Source organism: Oncorhynchus mykiss, chromosome 2, assembly GCF_013265735.2.
Source record: "Oncorhynchus mykiss isolate Arlee chromosome 2, USDA_OmykA_1.1, whole genome shotgun sequence".
Lineage (NCBI taxonomy): Eukaryota > Metazoa > Chordata > Actinopteri > Salmoniformes > Salmonidae > Oncorhynchus > Oncorhynchus mykiss.
In genome coordinates, this window is record NC_048566.1 from 68,645,042 (window position 1) to 68,663,158 (window position 18,117).

The 18,117-nt window shown below is 43.8% G+C and overlaps 1 protein-coding gene across 1 annotated transcript; it reads left to right on the forward strand.

The window, feature by feature from the left end:
* The first annotated feature begins 433 nt into the window (after positions 1–433).
* On the forward strand, positions 434–8,459 carry cbln1 (cerebellin 1 precursor). Its single transcript, XM_021569775.2, has 3 exons — positions 434–1,119; positions 1,762–1,881; positions 7,184–8,459. The coding sequence occupies exons 1-3, from the start codon at positions 868–870 to the stop codon at positions 7,379–7,381; spliced, it is 570 nt and encodes a 189-aa protein (XP_021425450.1). The 5' UTR covers positions 434–867; the 3' UTR covers positions 7,382–8,459.
* Positions 8,460–18,117: the final 9,658 nt, after the last annotated feature.

Consider the following 18,117-nt stretch of genomic DNA (forward strand, 5'->3'; position numbering starts at 1 on the left):
CCATGCAATAATACTATAGTATTTCAGAACGTCCACTCTCATGTCTTCATTCATGATCGATATCGTTCTCAAAGAAAATCCTTTCACTTGACGCTAAAAACACTTTCCATGCGCATGGTTCTTTAAAACCGGATGTTAGATTTTCCTCCTGCTATTATTCCTTCTTCATTGACAATTCTTAACAGCATCCAAAGTCAAAGTGATTATGACAAGAGAATTGGGGGTCTGTGTAGGTTCTCCTCTTCCTCGAACATTGGGGTGTCATCATCCTCTCTAGCGTCTGCTTCAGCCGAGTCCACCTGTAAAATATCTCCGGAGCGGGAAAACTACTCCGCCACTGTCACGTGGTGGGGAGGCGGGCTCGAGCGGGGCGATTGGAAATCTGGAGATGCGCTAATCTGTGATTGGTGCCCGGGGGAGGGGTCTGCTGAAAACGAACGGGGCGTGAGCATTGCGCGTCCGGAGCCTTTGTGTTTCAGCTCTAATATCTCACATATCAATAATTCAGTGCGCAAGCAGACGGACCCCGCGCTATGTATTCAACTGCGCTTCAACTCGACAAGGGCCTCGTACCGCTCTCGACTGGTTATTCGATTACGGAGTGAGACAAGAAGGCGGGGAGGCTTGAGCTGAGAGGGGAAAAATAAGTTTACACGTGGAACGACTGGGTAAAGGGGACTCTCCATGATTTAAAAAAAGAAACGGGAAAACCAAACCTGTCTTTGACCTTTCCAAAATTTAGAAATACACAAGGATAGCTATAATTCAAGAAAGCTAAAGGAGTTTGTCATTTCGAAAGACTGCATTCTGTCGAACATAATAAGAATAGCAGGACACAGCCACGAAGTGCAGAGTGAAGTTGCCATAATGTTGACGGTATTACTGGGTGCAGTGTGGCTAGTGACTCTAGTGAACGCTCAGAACGAGACGGAACCCATCGTGCTCGAAGGGAAATGTCTGGTCGTTTGCGATTCCAACCCAACTTCAGATCCCACTGGGACTGCTCTCGGGATATCGGTGCGCTCCGGGAGCGCCAAAGTGGCTTTTTCAGCCGTGAGAAATACCAACCATGAGCCTTCGGAGATGAGTAACCGGACTATGGTCATCTACTTTGACCAGGTAACTTTCACTGATCTGTCTGTCTGCTATATCACTCTGGACCTGGTAGGCTAATGTGGAGCGAATGTGGCGGGAGGGGTTTTGGATGACTGGTGTTGAAAATTGATTTTAAAAAGCTCTCTGTCCATGAGTAGAGAATGGAGATTCACTGTTTCAGATAGAGAGGAGATTTATAGATGCAGGCAGGTGAAAGTAGTCAGCCTTTAAATATTTAAGTTAATTTTGATGATATGAAATTATGTCTGACATCTCTCCAAATAATTTAATACCAGTGTCGGGGGGGGGGAGTGAAGTCTTACTCCGTGCTACTCCATATCTCAAAAGGTTAATAGCCGCCAAATGGCTATTCAATTAAATTACATTTTGGTCTAATAAAATTAGACCTTTGAGCCCCAGAATGTTATAGATGGATTAATTCCAAAATTGATTAACTTGGTTTCTATAATTGTCTTCATTTGAAACTAACAAAGTTATAGTCAAATGTCATCAGTTACCTAGTCCTATAAGATCCAGTATCATTGTGTATTGGGTGAGTTCCTTTCATCTTTGTAATGCAATGAAATTCTAAAGCGTTTATGTGATTGAGAAGTGCCTTTGATGTTAGTGTATTTTCCCTCTTCACACTCTTTCTATCTTCCCTAGATACTTGTAAACGTTGGTAAGAATTTCGATGAGGAACGGAGCAATTTCATCTCCCCGCGCAAAGGGATTTACAGTTTTAATTTCCACGTGGTCAAAGTGTATAATCGCCAAACGATCCAGGTCAGTGCTTTGTATCAATACTGAACACTGCCTCAGTTTATTTCAAGTGTGTCTGTGTGTGTGTGTGTGTGTGTGCGCGCGCGCGCGTGCCGTGACTGAGCGGGAGGGAGGAGGAGAAAGGGGAGGGAGAGACTTCGAACACCCGCTGGTAGACCCCATATTAGGCCCAAATTGAAAAATGATTCCACTAGAAATAATTTGTAGATTTGTGAGAGGTCATTCCACTAATTCCCCAGAGAAAAGGGGTGTTTACAGATGAAAGTCACCAACTGAATCATAATGAATCGATACGGCTATGGAGCTAATTAAGAGCAGTGGCGGCCAGTTAGCCAGTGTCGCTGCCATAGTGGCATCAGGACCCTGGACAGCAGCAGCGTAGAAGCTGCTCTGTCCTGCTGCGTGGTTTGGCAGCTGCATTTTACAGCAGGTAAAAATACCAAACTGGTCAAAGTAGACCCAGACCAAACAGGTATTTTGAGCAAAGTTACTTGGCTGATAATATCAATGGCTGCTTTAAACAATATACACCTAATATACACATACAGGTAATTGGCAAACTATAGGAAACACTTGAGTAAATTAGGGATACAAAGTAGTCCTACATTGAAGCTGGTGCTACCTCAGAGGTGTGGTTCCTTAGTTAATTCAGCAATTAACATCTCATCATGCGTAGAGCCATGTATAAAAATGCTCAGTTGCCCTTTATTTTGGCTACCATGGCGCTAGACGAAATCTCATTGACTTTGAAAGAGTGGTCCCAAAGGAGCATAGGGGTATAACGTGTCTGTGTGTGTCAATATGTCACCAGATCTTAACCCAATTGAACACTTATTGAACACTTGATTCTGGAGCTGCGCCTGAGACTGTTTTCCACCACCATCAACAAAACAGGAAATTATTGCATTTTTTGTGGAAGAATGTGTCGCATCCCTCCAATAGAGTTCGAGACACTTGTAGGTTCTATGCCAAGGTGCATTGAATCTGTTCTGACCTGTGGGGGCCTAACACCCTATTAAGACACTTTATGTTGGTGTTTCCTTTATTTTGGCAGTTACCTGTACATATTGTGCAGCGCCAATCCATCGAGCAACGACTGACAGCTTGCTTTTCCCAAGCAACACAAATAGAGTAATCCTTTGATTGCGTTAAATTAGTGAATATACTTGATTAGATGTAACCCTCTTTAAATAACATTTAACACGGACAACGTGGCTTTTAAAACCAGCCCCTCTTAGAGTGTATCTTTCACTAATTAAATCATGGTCTAATTATGCCGTGAAATCCATGGGGCTTCAGCATTACATTCTGTTATTCATCTCTTATTGGAAGCTGAATTAATTAGTTGAAAACAAACCAGGCAAGCAAAATGAAAAGCTCTGTCAAACTGTATTCCCCTCTCATGTCATTGACACCAACTAAACCATGAACAGGTACAAATTACAGACAACTTACTCAAGCAACTAAATAGCACGCTAAATACATTTCACTGTCAATAATTTTCTCACAAAAGACAAATATAAAGATTTTCACTGGAAACATGCATCATCCTCCCCATATAAACCAAATAATAAATAGAAGAGGATTCCCAGCTCAGTTCAGCTCTGAGACACTAGTCCAACATAGACACAACAACTGCTGTGTTCAAAGTCCCACTATTTGATTGCCTTAGAACTTCTGTTTGCCATGGGGAGACAAAAGGAGGGAGGCAGGGAGGGAGGGAGGGGGGATGTGTGTGTATGTGGTTGGTTGACATGGAGATTAAGAACTTTCCAGTGTCTTTCTAGAAGGATGGTCATGTATTTTGTGGAACAGGATTGTCTTACAACTCCAGTGTTTTGCCATTGAAGGAGGAATACAGGCATTACATCTTGAAACATCCATTAATATCTCACCTCCTCGTTCAAATCTGTGTGGATCTCACAGAGAGCAGGGGAATGAGAACCCAATCCACTGACATAAATATATGTCTTATCTCCTCATCATTCTATTTCTTTTGAATGTAAATAACCATCTTGACTTTATAGACTTGGCACAAGTACAGATTGTTTCAGCAATCCACTTCAAGGACGAACAGAAGCACAATTCTAATTTCAGAGGCTTCCATTAGTATGTGCAAACTCCATTGTCATAGTGTTACATGTGAGCCCCAAGTACAAATCCCCTGAAATAATACATTAACCAACTAATCAATAACTTAAAGTTAAGTATGAGTCCCTACTGGGGATGGAATTGTAATTTTGGGCAGTCGCCAGTCAGGCCTGCTGGGCTAGTAGACCACAGTTTTTACTAGCCCGGGTCCAAAATCTGTGCCAACTAACCAGCGGGCTAATTGAGCAGACTTTCTAACAGCCCGGTCTGAAAAGTACTAGCCTCGGGCTAGCAGGCGATCAATAATTTCAATACAAGTAAGATAGAGCAGGCTAACAGTCATTCAAACTGACAAGAAAACAACACTGAATATTGTAGGGAATCTTTGTACCATCTAAATCGTTGTGCAATATATTTTCAATTACAATGATTCCTTACACTATTTGGTGCTTGTTTTCTCACAAAAACTAAAATTTAGCAAACAGCATAGAATTTTAGCAACCAGGACATTTTTTATTTCCACTAGATAACACAGTCGCAAAGCCAGAACAGCTTTCCCAGTTTGACAACAGATGCCGCTCCAGCGGGAGAAATCAATAGGTGAATATTACAGCCAATCACAACACTGGCGGGTAGGTAGTACTGTGAAACACTATCATTACAATATTAGCAGAAGATATATTATGGACACTTTCTGAAATTCCAATGCAAAAACATTTTTTTGAAACCTGTGTAGCACCTTTAAATGCACACTTCTCCCAAAAACATGACATTTCTAAAGATAACCTTGCTGCCCAGTCAGTGTGTCTCCCTTCACCCAATGAAGAGAAGAAAGTGGTCTGTTGTCACGTTACTGCTGTCATCTGTCTGTCTGGACAGGAAATTATGTGAGATGAGGATGTGTGCTTTTTCATTACAGCTAAGTGCTGCATTAAACTGTGGGCGGAAATCAACTCACCAAATGTATATCAAAATCTTCTCTCACTGGGCTTAATTGGGTGCTAACGCATTAATGAATTCAGCAGCTCAATGGAATGCTGACACCATGCACCAGCCTTTATTCCATTTACACATCCATGTGCTGTAATTGCAGGGGCTGGCTGGGAGCGATGATGTTTTTGGGAAGTGACTTGTGAATATCAGACTCCGTGGCCCCACTACATATAGGACCTTCCACCCCCCTATATATAGGACCTTCCACCCCCACTAATTTATTTATCCGTGATTTTACCAGGTAAGTTGACTGAGAACACATTCTCATTTGCAGCAACAACCTGGGGAATAGTTACAGGGGAGAGGAGGGGGATGAATGAGCCAATTGTAAACTGGGGATTATTAGGTGACCAGATTGGGAATTTAGCCAGGACACTGGGGTTAACACCCCTACTCTTACAATAAGTGTCATGGGATCTTTAATGACCTCAGAGAGTCAGGACACCCGTTTAATGTCCCATCCAAAAGACAGCACCCTACATAGGGCAGTGTCCCCAATCACTGCCCTGGGGAATTGGGATATTTTTTTTAGACCAGAGAGAAGAGTGCCTCCTACTGGCCCTCCAACACCACTTCCTGCAGCATCTGGTCTCCCATCCAGGAACTGACCAGGACCAACCTTGCTTAGCTTCAGAAGCAAGCCAGGAGTGGTATGCAGGGTGGTATGCTGCTGGCACTATATATAGGACCTTCCACCCCCACTATATATAGGACCTTCCACCCACACTATATATAGGACCTTCCACCCCCACTATATATAGGACCTTCCACCCCCACTATATATAGGACCTTCCACCCCACTATATATAGGACCTTCCACCCCCACTATATATAGGACCTTCCACCCCCACTATATATAGGACCTTCCACCCCACCCCACTATATATAGGACCTTCCACCCCACCCCACTATATATAGGACCTTCCACCCCACCCCACTATATATAGGACCTTCCACCCCACCCCACTATATATAGGACCTTCCACCCCACTATATATAGGACCTTCCACCCCACCCCACTATATATAGGACCTTCCACCCCCACTATATATCGGATCTTCCACCCCCACTATATATAGGACCTTCCACCCCCACTATATATAGGACCTTCCACCCCACTATATATAGGACCTTCCACCCCACTATATATAGGACCTTCCACACCACTATATATAGGACCTTCCACCCCATCCCACTATATATAGGACCTTCCACCCCACTATATATAGGACCTTCCACCCCACCCCACTATATATAGGACCTTCCACCCCACTATATATAGGCCCTTCCACCCCACTATATATAGGACCTTCCACCCCCACTATATATAGGACCTTCCACCCCACCCCACTATATATAGGACTTCCCAACCCACTATATATAGGATCTTTCAGCCCACTATATATAGGATCTTCCACCCCACTATATATAGGATCTTCCACCCCACTATATATAGGATCTTCCACCCCACTATATGTAGGACCTTCCACCCCACTATATATAGGATCTTCCACCCCCACCTGGGATATGGAGGCCTGATAAAGACCCAGGGGTGAAACGTTGTTATAAATAAATATCACCTGGGAGCATGAGCAGCAGTGTGCAGCGTTTTCCTTTCCGTTTCCCTTACATCACTGCCAGAAAGGAGGGATTGTCCCCCGTTTGACCCTCTCAACCAGCTGAGCGAGGTTCCCTTTCCCCTCCTCACTGTGGATGGGGCTGGGGGTAAAGCTGGGTCTGGGTGGGAGCTGAGTGAGCCTCCCTTGGGCCCTGGCTGGTGGGAGTGATGTAGAGGTGTGGCCCTGTAGACTCATTTAGCACACTAAACTGAGGCTGCTCTGTCCTCTTGCTCTCTCTCTCTCTTTCTCGCTCTCTTGCTCTCTCTCTCTGTCTCTCTGTCTCAAGCTTTGCTGGTACAAACCGAGGCCTAAATAGTGTTTTGATCACTTTTATGCTTTTTATGCATTATTTAGGGGCTACTGTTTGAATGTTAAGGGCATGTTTGAGTCAAGAAGTGCTCAACCCGCAGGTGCTTTTCAACTTTACTCCTAAACTCAACACTAGGAGGGTGCACTGTACAATGTATGAATCTGAATGAGTGAAATGATGTGATGTTCATGTCTGTGTTTACTGTGTTCTAGTGTGTGTGTGGGTGGGTGTGTAGAAATGTGTGTGTACTTTACCATCTCTAATTGTAACATCTGTCCTGTCTGTCCTGTAGGTGAGCCTAATGCATAACGGATGGCCTGTGATCTCGGCCTTCGCTGGGGACCAGGATGTGACTCGCGAGGCTGCCAGTAACGGAGTGCTGATCCAAATGGAGAAGGGGGACCGAGCCTACCTTAAACTGGAGAGAGGAAACCTCATGGGGGGCTGGAAGTACTCCACATTCTCTGGGTTCCTGGTCTTCCCCGTGTAGAAGACAAGGAGACTGGAGGGACTAATGCTTCTCAGCTCGGCGGCTTGGGAGACTGTGGAGTGAGAGAGAGGATAAAAGATAGAGGAAGAGAGAGAGATATGGGAGAGGAAGTTAAAGAGATGTGTAAGGTATAATTAGGCAGGGCAGGCTCTCCAACACACTCACTCACTCCGCTGCCTGACTACAGCTCTGGACAGCCAAAACTTTTTTATCCTCAGAAATATTATAATTTAAAAACATTAAAGAGAGTAAAAACTATAGGCCAAGTCCACCCCTTCCCTCACATCATCTCTTTCTGCATCTGCTTTGAGGAATGTCTCTGTATTACCTACAGTGTCAAAGAGCTGCATCGACCATGTTTCCACATACCGTATGGTCATTCATCCCCACCCATTTTCTGTGACTCCATTTTTTAATTCTATACGTCTGTGTACAGTCCGACAATACATTTTCTACATCCCTTCCACCACTGTCATTATAAGTCCAAGCAGATACTGTACTGTACCATTGCGTCCTCCTCACTCATCACTCCTCCCATCCCCTGTTCTTCACATATATTGATCCTCTGTTCAATACTCCTCCTCTCCTGTCCTGTTGTGTTATCCTCCACTCTGCTGCTCTTCTTTCTAGCCTTCTCCTCCCAGTAAAGATGTCCCTGCTTTGTCTTGGTTGGAGGATTGCTGAAACTCTAAAAGACTCTAGCTGTATACTGGACATATATATATATATATATATATATATATATATATATATATATATATATAATTCTGAAAGTTTCTATATGATATAATCTATGATTAACAGAATCTGGTTGAATATCGTATTTACGTATTTCAATGTTAACATTTTGTGATTGTGTGTGGATTATGAGGCTGCCCTTAAGTACTGATGCTTCTTGTTCTTGTTTCGGTCGAAATGTGGCTAAACTGAGACTATACCAGAAAAACTATAAAGGAATTTATTATGATTATTAACTGTACAAATCCTCCCGTTTATTTAGCAATCAATTGATCTATTGTTTTTTATTTTCTTTGATCCAATAAAATTGAAATGGTACTTTTATTTTTCTTAAACCTAATCCGAGACTCTTATTGCGATTCATTTGGTTAAACTTAGTTGGAAAAACATCTAAGGCCGTCTCCACCCATCTTCCCATCTTCCATTCAATTCTAAAAAGTTGGCTGGAGTGAGTGATAATCAAGATGTAGCACGTGTGTGCGTGCGTGTGTGTGTGTTTGTGTGTGTACAGTAGGTACTGTATGTGTGTGTTCATGTCTGCGAGAGCCAACATTGTTGTTCTGAATGTGTGTGTGACAGTGTGTGTTGTTCCCAGTGATATTGTGCTGTCTTCCTGGCCGCTGATCCGCTGTATAGAGAGATTCAGTCTGGTGATTGGGGGCTTCCTCCACTCTTCTCTTACTGCTGCTCACTCTCAAGACGTTAATGAGCTCCTGGGGGGAAATTAGTGCTGGCATAATAAGCAAACTCTGCTGCTTATACAAAGATCATGTTATGCTCATTTCTACCATTTTCTCTTTTCGTCTCGTTTCCTCCCCTTCTCCATTCTCACTTCCTGCTCATGATAAGCATTTAAAGAGCTGCGAAGGGGATTTTAACCTTGTGATGTGTTTTATGTCCTAGTGATTATGTAGTCTTGTTTAACATTCTGGTGTTACCTTTTTTAGATGTGTTTATCACTCATTTATGTTTGAATTAACTTGTGCGTACAAGGCTTTTCTTGCTGCGCGGTCAATCCAAGGTCCACGTCCTCTAAACATAATTTGACTGGAGGGAGATGAAGGTAAATGTAATTGTCTGCAGTGGGTCACAGCCTAGCAAGCAGGTTGGTGGGGCGAAAGCCAGGCTGGCATGGCACCCACTCAACCTCACCTCCTGCCCTCCCTCCTCCTCTCAATGTCAGGGAAACAGCTGACAAGGGGTGTGAGGCCCATGTATGGAAATGTACACACATTTCTTGCTGTCCTCCACACTTTCCACATTTCATATGAGCGGGCAGACAGACAGGGCCAATGGCAGGACAGCTCAGCTCAGCTCAAAATCATACACCTACGAACCCCATGACACTCACTCCACTCTCCCTCTCCCCAAGGTTTGTGCTTCTGCTTTTACATTCCTCACATGTGTACGTATAGGCCTGCTGTATGTGCTGTGTCTTGTCAACATTTGTCCTGTTTCATGTTGCAAAGTGGGTGAGGAAAGATTCTCATCATAGATTTCGGGTAGAGTGAGACAACGTCTTGCTTAAGAGGGAGTGATATGTGTTTGGAGATATGCTTTGTTTATCCATGAAGTGAGCTGAGAGGAGGGAAGGAGTGCATAACCTTTGGGAAATGGATATTATTTGTACATGACTTACTAAATGTGTACTTTTTTTGTCCTGTTTGACTTTTTGTGCCATATGCACTGCAGGCTGGTGGAGAAAGATATGGTTAGAAATGTACTTATTACTTGATATAAATAATTCAGTGGATGTTCTGATTCTGTAGAAGGTTGTTTTGGTGCTTGTTACTGAAGTGTCTAAAATGCAGAAAAAGAGTGGTGAGTGGCAGCAATTTCTAGGGATAGTAGTCTGGGCAGTGTCTGGTGGTATTAATCTGGTAGTCTGGGCAGTGTCTGTTGGTATTAATCTGGTAGTCTGGGCAGTGTCTGTTGGTATTAATCTGGTAGTCTGGGCAGTGTCTGGTGGTATTAATCTGGTAGTCTGGGCAGTGTCTGGTGGTATTAATCTGGTAGTCTGGGCAGTGTCTGGTGAAACTAATCTAGTAGTCTGGGCAGTGTCTGGTGGTATTAATCTGGTAGTCTGGGCAGTGTCTGGTGGTATTAATCTGGTAGTCTGGGCAGTGTCTGGTGGTATTAATCTGGTAGTCTGGGCAGTGTCTGGTGGTATTAATCTAGTAGTCTGGGCAGTGTCTGGTGGTATTAATCTGGTAGTCTGGGCAGTGTCTCGTGGTATTAATCTTGTAGTCTGGGCAGTGTCTGGTGGTTCTAATCTGGGCCGTCTCTGGTGGTACTAATCTGGGTTGTGTGTGGTGGTAGTAGTCTGGGCCGTGTGTGGTGGTATTGGTCTGGGCCGTGTGTGGTGGTACTAGTCTGGGCCGTGTGTGGTGATACTAGTCTGGGCCGTGTGTGGTAGTAGTAGTCTGGGCCGTGTGTGGTGATACTAGTCTGGGCCGTGTGTGGTGGTACTAGTCTGGGCCGTGTCTTGGCCGTGTGTGGTGGTACTAATCTGGGTTGTGTGTGATGGTAGTAGTCTGGGCCGTGTGTGGTGGTACTAGTCTGGGCCGTGTGTGGTGGTAGTAGTCTGGGCCGTGTGTGTTGGTGCTAATCTGGACCGTGTGTGGTGGTACTAATCTGGACCGTGTGTGGTGGTACTAGTCTGGGCCATGTCTGGGCCCTGTTTGGGGGTACTAGTCTGGGCCGTGTGTGGTGGTACTAATCTGGGCCGTGTGTGGTGGTACTAATCTGGGCCGTGTGTGGTGGTACTAGTCTGGGCCATGTCTGGGCCCTGTTTGGTGGTACTAGTCTGGGCCGTGTGTGGTGGTACTAATCTGGGCCGTGTGTGGTGGTATTAGTCTGGGCCGTGTGTGGGGGTACTAATCTGGGCTGTGTGTGGGGGTACTAGTCTGGGCCGTGTGTGGTGGTACTAGTCTGGGCCGTGTGTGGTGGTACTAGTCTAGGCCGTGTGTGGTGGTACTAATCTGGGCCGTGTGTGGTGGTACTAGTCTGGGCCGTGTGTGGTGGTACTAGTCTGGGCCGTGTGTGGTGGTACTAGTCTGGGCCGTGTGTGGTGGTACTAGTCTGGGCCGTGTGTGGTGGTACTAGTCTGGGCCGTGTCTGGTGGTACTAGTCTGGGCCGTGTGTGGTGGTACTAGTCTGGGCCGTGTCTGGTGGTACTAGTCTGGGCCGTGTGTGGTGGTACTAGTCTGGGCCGTGTCTGGTGGTACTAGTCTGGGCCGTGTCTGGTGGTACTAGTCTGGGCCGTGTCTGGTGGTACTAGTCTGGGCCGTGTCTGGTGGTACTAGTCTGGGCCGTGTCTGGTGGTACTAGTCTGGGCAGAGAGTGGTGACGCCATGCAGCCCCACTGAGGCCCTCATTAGTATCCGCTGGCTGGCCCAGACGTCTGAGGGTGTGACACTAACCAGAGCTGAGGGCCCAGCTACGCGGAAACACAACACGGCACAGTACAGCAGAGAGGGAGACTCTCAGTGAAAGGAAGACATTATCTTTTTCTGTTTAACCTGCCATGAAACAGGTGGGGCTCACAGGAATACAGTGTGGCAGCAATGTTTGGGTGGTGTAAACTACATTTGTAGATGTTAAGGAGATGCTTGTGGTGGAGATGTTGGTACTGCATGTAGTGGAGGTTAGCATATCTAGCTAGGGAAGCTGCCATTGCTATCCATTTTAAGGTTCTGAATGTTATACTGTGTGTGTGTGTGTGTGTGTGTGTGTGTGTGTGTGTGTATGTGTGTGTGTGTGTGTGAACAAGAACCGTTAACAAACAAAAATTTGACCAACAGGGGACATTTTGTTAGTGCCCTTGAGGTCAAATGCTATTTCTAGGGGGTTAAGGGGTTAGGGAAAATATGATTTTGAATGGGACTGAATTGTGTGTTAGCTGTACAAGGTTAGCTGTACAAGACTGTGTGTGTGTGTGTGTGTGTGTGTGTGTGTGTGTGTTACAGTAGGAGGGTGAAGGGTTAATGAGAGAGTGTAGCCAAGGTGCTGACTGAGGAGATGGGCTCATGATTATTTATCGTAATATAAATTCTAAATCATTGCGTGAGACTGGGTGAGATAAGGTAGGCCAATGTAATTTGTTTTGTCGCATACACCAGGTGCGTTGGTTGGGCACATGCCCGGTCCGTTGACTGGAGTGATTCATGCGATCCATCTCTTCCGCTCTGGCAAAGTTCGAACGCCGCCCTAGAACAACGACGGCGGGAGAGCAGGGCCCCTAAAGCAACAGGGATAGAACGGCCATATGGTAGCTGTCCTGGATGCGTTCTCCAGCTAATGATCGATAGAGGGGTAGGAGCCCCTCTATACAGTAGATGACCATCAAACCACACACGCACAAATGCACACATCACGCGCACGTCCCATGCTGGGTTTTACTTGTATCAATCAATATCTTTGTATATGATCCAAAAATGTTTATGTCGATATTGGAATATAGTTTATTCCCTTATAGGCAAAGTAATAACGCACATTACACTTGTTTTAAAATGTCACTTGTTTTAAAATCAACTCGAAATTGCTTGTTAAACTGTATAAGTGATGACATCGAAATATAAAAGCTAAAATTCACGTTGTCGTAAAATTAAGTCGAGTGTGTGCGTGAGTGTACATATACGTGACCCCCAGAACGCCCTGATCAGGCTTCAGACAGTGTACAGTAGGTTATTTGAAACTCTACTCATAATTGCTGAGCCATGAATAGACAGCCTGACATGTCACGTCATATTGTGCCTAATTGGCTAAAACACGCTGTTGCTCTACACAAATAAAAACACAGTTAGCGGAAGGAAAATGTCAGGCTCATTTTAGTGTCGAGTCTACTTAAGTGGCCACGTGCATTGAATATGAATCGCAAAGAGTAATTAATTGTACATTCTCTATAGAGGAATGTTTTTTCTAGAGTGTTGCACTTTGGTCCCACAAAATGTTGCCGTATGTTCAGTTAGTAGGCATAATGAAATAACATTTGTAATACTTTTCTAAAATAGACACACTTGCAATATGTATAAATATTATATTGCTGTCTTCGTAGGTCGCACTGAGATTCAGATAATGCAGGCCAGGGTTGTGCGAATGTTTTCCGATTGTTTGCTTGATGCATGCTTGATTTATGGTGTGAAATAGATTATCACATGAATGGTTTGCACCTCATCCTATTCATTTGATAAAGACAATGTGGAAAATAGTCGAGAGACAGTGAACACAGAAATAGGCTACTTGAAAAATGGATAGCCTAAAATAAGATGCAGCAGTGCCTACCTACGGAATTCCTCTATTCATTTAGCGGATAAACTAGATTTTTTTTGACCATCATTAAAATCCACAACCGATTAAATTGATCAGAGGGAATATGACAAGCAGTTATTTAAAATGCATTTCAGTCTTCCCCAGAACTGATTCCCCCAAATTGCTCAGTGAGCACATCTATAGTTTCCCTCTCTTACGATCCCTGTACACTGAGGGGAGGCGCCGTCACTCTCCCAGCTCTATCATAGCCAATTTTACACCAAATTAGTCTTCAAACAAGCTCAATAAAGACAGACTAGTTGGCACCCAGTGTGAGTGTAAACATAATTATTTCTAGGAAGTGGCTTCGAATTTGGAGTACAGTGACAAGCAATTAGAAGTTAACGGTGGTAATTCTTCAAATGCTGTGGTGAAAAGAAAAACGGAAAGCAAGCTCTGCAATTAAAAGAGAAAGTGGCGAGACCCAACAGATTTAATCTTAATTGTCAAATGAGGGACCCTATTAAGGATGTTTACTTTTACTGTGACGCTCGGGCAAGAGGGGAGTTATTATGTCGGTTCTGAAATTAAATTAACCGCCCGCTGGATTTGATTTGCCTACTGCTGTAGGGATTGTGAGTCGACAGCGGATGGTAGCAGATTTGACACCACTCTGTCACTGTTCCGAGGTTATTTGAGAACGTATCTGGTGGAGACAATTACGCACGCCTTCTGCAACCCATAAGATATTGTTTTGAACGTACCCATGATTGTTCAGATTTCTGGGTTTAATATATTCAGTAAAATATAGTTGCATTCATGTAGATGTACATGGTTGTTTTTCTGGCTTTTACTCAGGCTCATTGGTAGATGAAATGCGCACTACGCATCGATCCGTGGAAGTCACCACGGAAACTACACGCAACAAACAGCGAGTTATTAATCGCCTGTCTCGTCCCACGTGGGTAAGCACTCTAATCGCATAATCGGCTGAATCAAAATTAGATTCTGTTCGAAATGTATTCGTTTCACTGGCTTTTTAATTTACCCTGTTCTCTGTGGTAACACTTTATGATTAAGTGATAAACCACGCTGTTCAATGTGCGTAATGGTGGTTGTCGGAATGATGCAATCTGTTTCAGGGCGCAGTGCCAAATAAACTTATGGCACGATTAACCTATTGTCATCCATGTAGCAATTATAGTTGTGTTGTCACAGTTTTTTTTGTGCGTAATACACAATCTTCTCTGAGTTGTGGCGATGGAATGTCCGGTCCCACCCAGGGTGCCGGTGGTTTTTAACCAATTCTCTTGCGCACGCACTTTTACTTTCCAGTGAACAATTTCTTCTTTATTTGTATTTGTAGGCTTACTTATCCCCACTCCCCTGTCATCGTCATCACGACCGCCAGAGATATAGAAAAAATGGAAGACTACCCTGAGATCAAATAAAAAGAAGAAACATTGGGAGGGATTCCCATTACTTCACGACTCTCGTTGCGGTGTCATCTTGGTCATGTCGGACATGCCGTGGCCTTTAAAGACAACATTAGGTTTTCACTACTTCGGAACCTGTTCATATCGTCTACCAGATGTATACTAACATTTTAGGCCTAAGTGTAGTCTATTTCCTCTTTGTTAAATGGAAACCAAACACGATCACAATAAACGCGTTGCGTAACACGCATCAACAGAGGAAGACAAACTCAAGCAGTTATTGCTTTCTGGTGAGCCTCTGCACTAGAATTTAATGTGCCCCCGGCGCGCCTTTCCTCGGGGAAATAAAGCGGCAAACCACAGGGATTAAAATGGTTTACAAAATGGTCAAACATAACACTGTAAGCTGCTAGAAAACCTGGGGAATCGATGTTGCTGTGGACTGTCTCCTGATAAGTTTAGTACACACTGCATTTCTGAATATATGGTGTTAAAATGTGTGCACCAGAAAATAGTTTTAGCTCTCCAACAGATAGTTTTACAAATGCTACTGATATGTGACAAGCTCACCACATCAACACTCCTTCCTACCGTTGAGTCCAGATCTGGAAGTGACAAATTGTGCTAGTTTCCTCACATTACCTCCAAGACACAAACTCGGACTTTTATAGCATCACAGCCATTGCCTCCCCAAAAAACAAAGGTGTGATTTACAGATGCAACCAAATTATCTCCTGTTCTTTATTTTTGTTTAGGTTTCTCTTCTTTAATATGTAGTCGTTTTTTTAAAATTACGGCTGCTGTCCACTGTCCGGTGGTGCTGAGTGCCAGATCTCGGGATCCTGACAGTGCCGCTGACCATGTTGCTAAAATCTCAGGTCGCCGCTTTACATTGGGCCTTCCAGGTCCATCCGCCTCTGTGTGCGCGTGCGAGGGTGTGTGTGTGTGTGTGTATATATATATATATAAATACGTGAACGAGAGTGAGAGCGAGTGTGTGCTGGCTGAGTGGTTCAGTAATTTGGAGCAATGGGGCTATTTTGAATGGAGCTGTACACAGACTATTAGGATATTACATTTATAGCCCTGCGATTCCTCCTAGAGCTCTTTAGGAGCTGTTAAACTGTCTCTGCGCCTAAACCTGTCATTGCTAAAAAAGGCCTGCAAATCTATAAGTCATAAAATATGGATAGAGGTAAATAGTAAATAAAAGAAGAGCAGCTGCACACAGAACATAGATGACTTATCATGACTGAATAAGTAGTCTTTCTAAAATTATTTTGAAGTCAGAGAGATAAATTGTATGTGGCTGGGGAGGAATGGCTTAGTTGTGGCGTAGTTGCATGTTTAAAATATATGTTATTCTTTTTCCCCCCACTATGCTTCCATTATCATGCAGCCCTATTACAATTATAACCATGAATTAATCGATTTCAGGCAGATGGTCATTAGGAGTAATATTCTACTTTGTTATAACGTTCACTCATTCATGCCTAAGTCAATGCTGCTTTATTACATGGCTACAAGGTATCATCAGAATGACATGTTTGATCCCTTCTAGTGTCTTGCTATTATCATGTCCATGACTTATCATCAGTGTAGAAACATTGCCATATAAAAATGCATAACAAATTCAGATTTGATTATAAAACATAAATGCGTATTACAGCTATGATCTATTATTCATTTGACTTAAAAAAAATAACAATAAAGTGTTATACGATTTAGCACTCTACATTATCATGTACTTTTAACATGTGAATAACGGTTCCGCTTCGTTTCATACTGTTAAAGGCCTTGGCCACGTTTGCAGTGATAAAAGGTGGTGTGACCCCATGACTAAAGTTGCTTTCACATGCTGTGTGAACTAACTCCTACAGAACGGTACGTGCAGATTGCAGAAGCTTCAGTTTCCATGGATGTGGCCTTGAGGCAGAGTCGTGGACAAAGTCGTCAATAGATGCTGTGCCTACTGGAGTGGCTGACTCCCTCCCACGGCTGGGAGGAGCAAAACGTCCTGTATAGCAGCACGTTTCTAAACACACTGGCCATGCCCCCCCCCCCCCCCCCCCCCCCCCCCCCCCCCCCCCCCCCCACACACACACACACACACACACACACACACACACACACACACACACACACACCCCACACACACACACACACACACACACACACACACCATCTATGAAGAGGACGACACCATTGAAGATGATGAAAACTCCCCATCTGACATTTAGTAACCTTTCAACAGAGAGAAATTGAGATTGTAAGAGTGAGGGAGTAGAAAGGCTTAAGAGAAAGAGAGGAGGAGGGGAAGGGGGAGATCTGTATGTGCCATTCTTATTTCCTCTCTCCTGGCCATGTTTCTGCCCCTCTCCTTGGTGGATGACTATAGAACGGAAGCTATTCAACACATCTGCTGTGTGAAAACTGTGTGTCATCTCACCTTAGACAATAAAATATTACACATTTCAGCAGAGTTTGCGGTTCACATTATTCTCTTTCCAAACAGTTTAGAATCACATCACACGGAAAGGTCTAATAAAGTTATCTAAAATTAAAATATAATTTTGGTATTTTTTTGCTTTTACACACTGGCTGCTGACATTATTGTATTTATTACCAGAGTGATATTGCTGCATGCTGAATACTGATGTTTTACTTTGGAGACCAGCGCGTTAGTCATTAAGTGTCAGCACACAGTTGATCAGCTGAGGGAGGGAGGGAGGCAGGAGAGCGAGAAGAGAGCAGTGGGTCTATGTACAGAACAGAAGGATGATGGATAGAGAGATATCTTAGCTTTCTCATTATTGACTTTGCATGTCAAATTGTATGTATACTTACATGCAAAACATGACCCCAAATGACCCTATTAAAAAATGCCAGGAGTCATATGGATTAGTTTCAGATACACTCAAAAATAGTAGGCTATTTCTATGTTTGTCAGTCCATGTAGGTTATTTCCAAATCTTTAGATTCTTGTCTGCTGACTAAAAGGGAGAGAACTAAAAATGCTTTTAGTCCGCATCTCTATGCTAACACTTGAAGAGGCGATTTCCCCTTTGATAGGCCAGCTGGTTTATATTATAAAAATTCATAAAATATTTTAAGTTTATGGTTAATGTTAGTGTAAGGTGTAAATACTTTGTGTCTGTGCTGGCTAGTGACCACTGCAGAACTGCCTCCAGAACAAGATTCATGACTTAAAACGCTAACCTGCTTCTCCGACTGCTGACCCCAGAATAGTGCAGCCATGGGGCCAGATAAAGCTCACCTGCTGAGGGATTGATAGCACACAGAGAGAGGGGA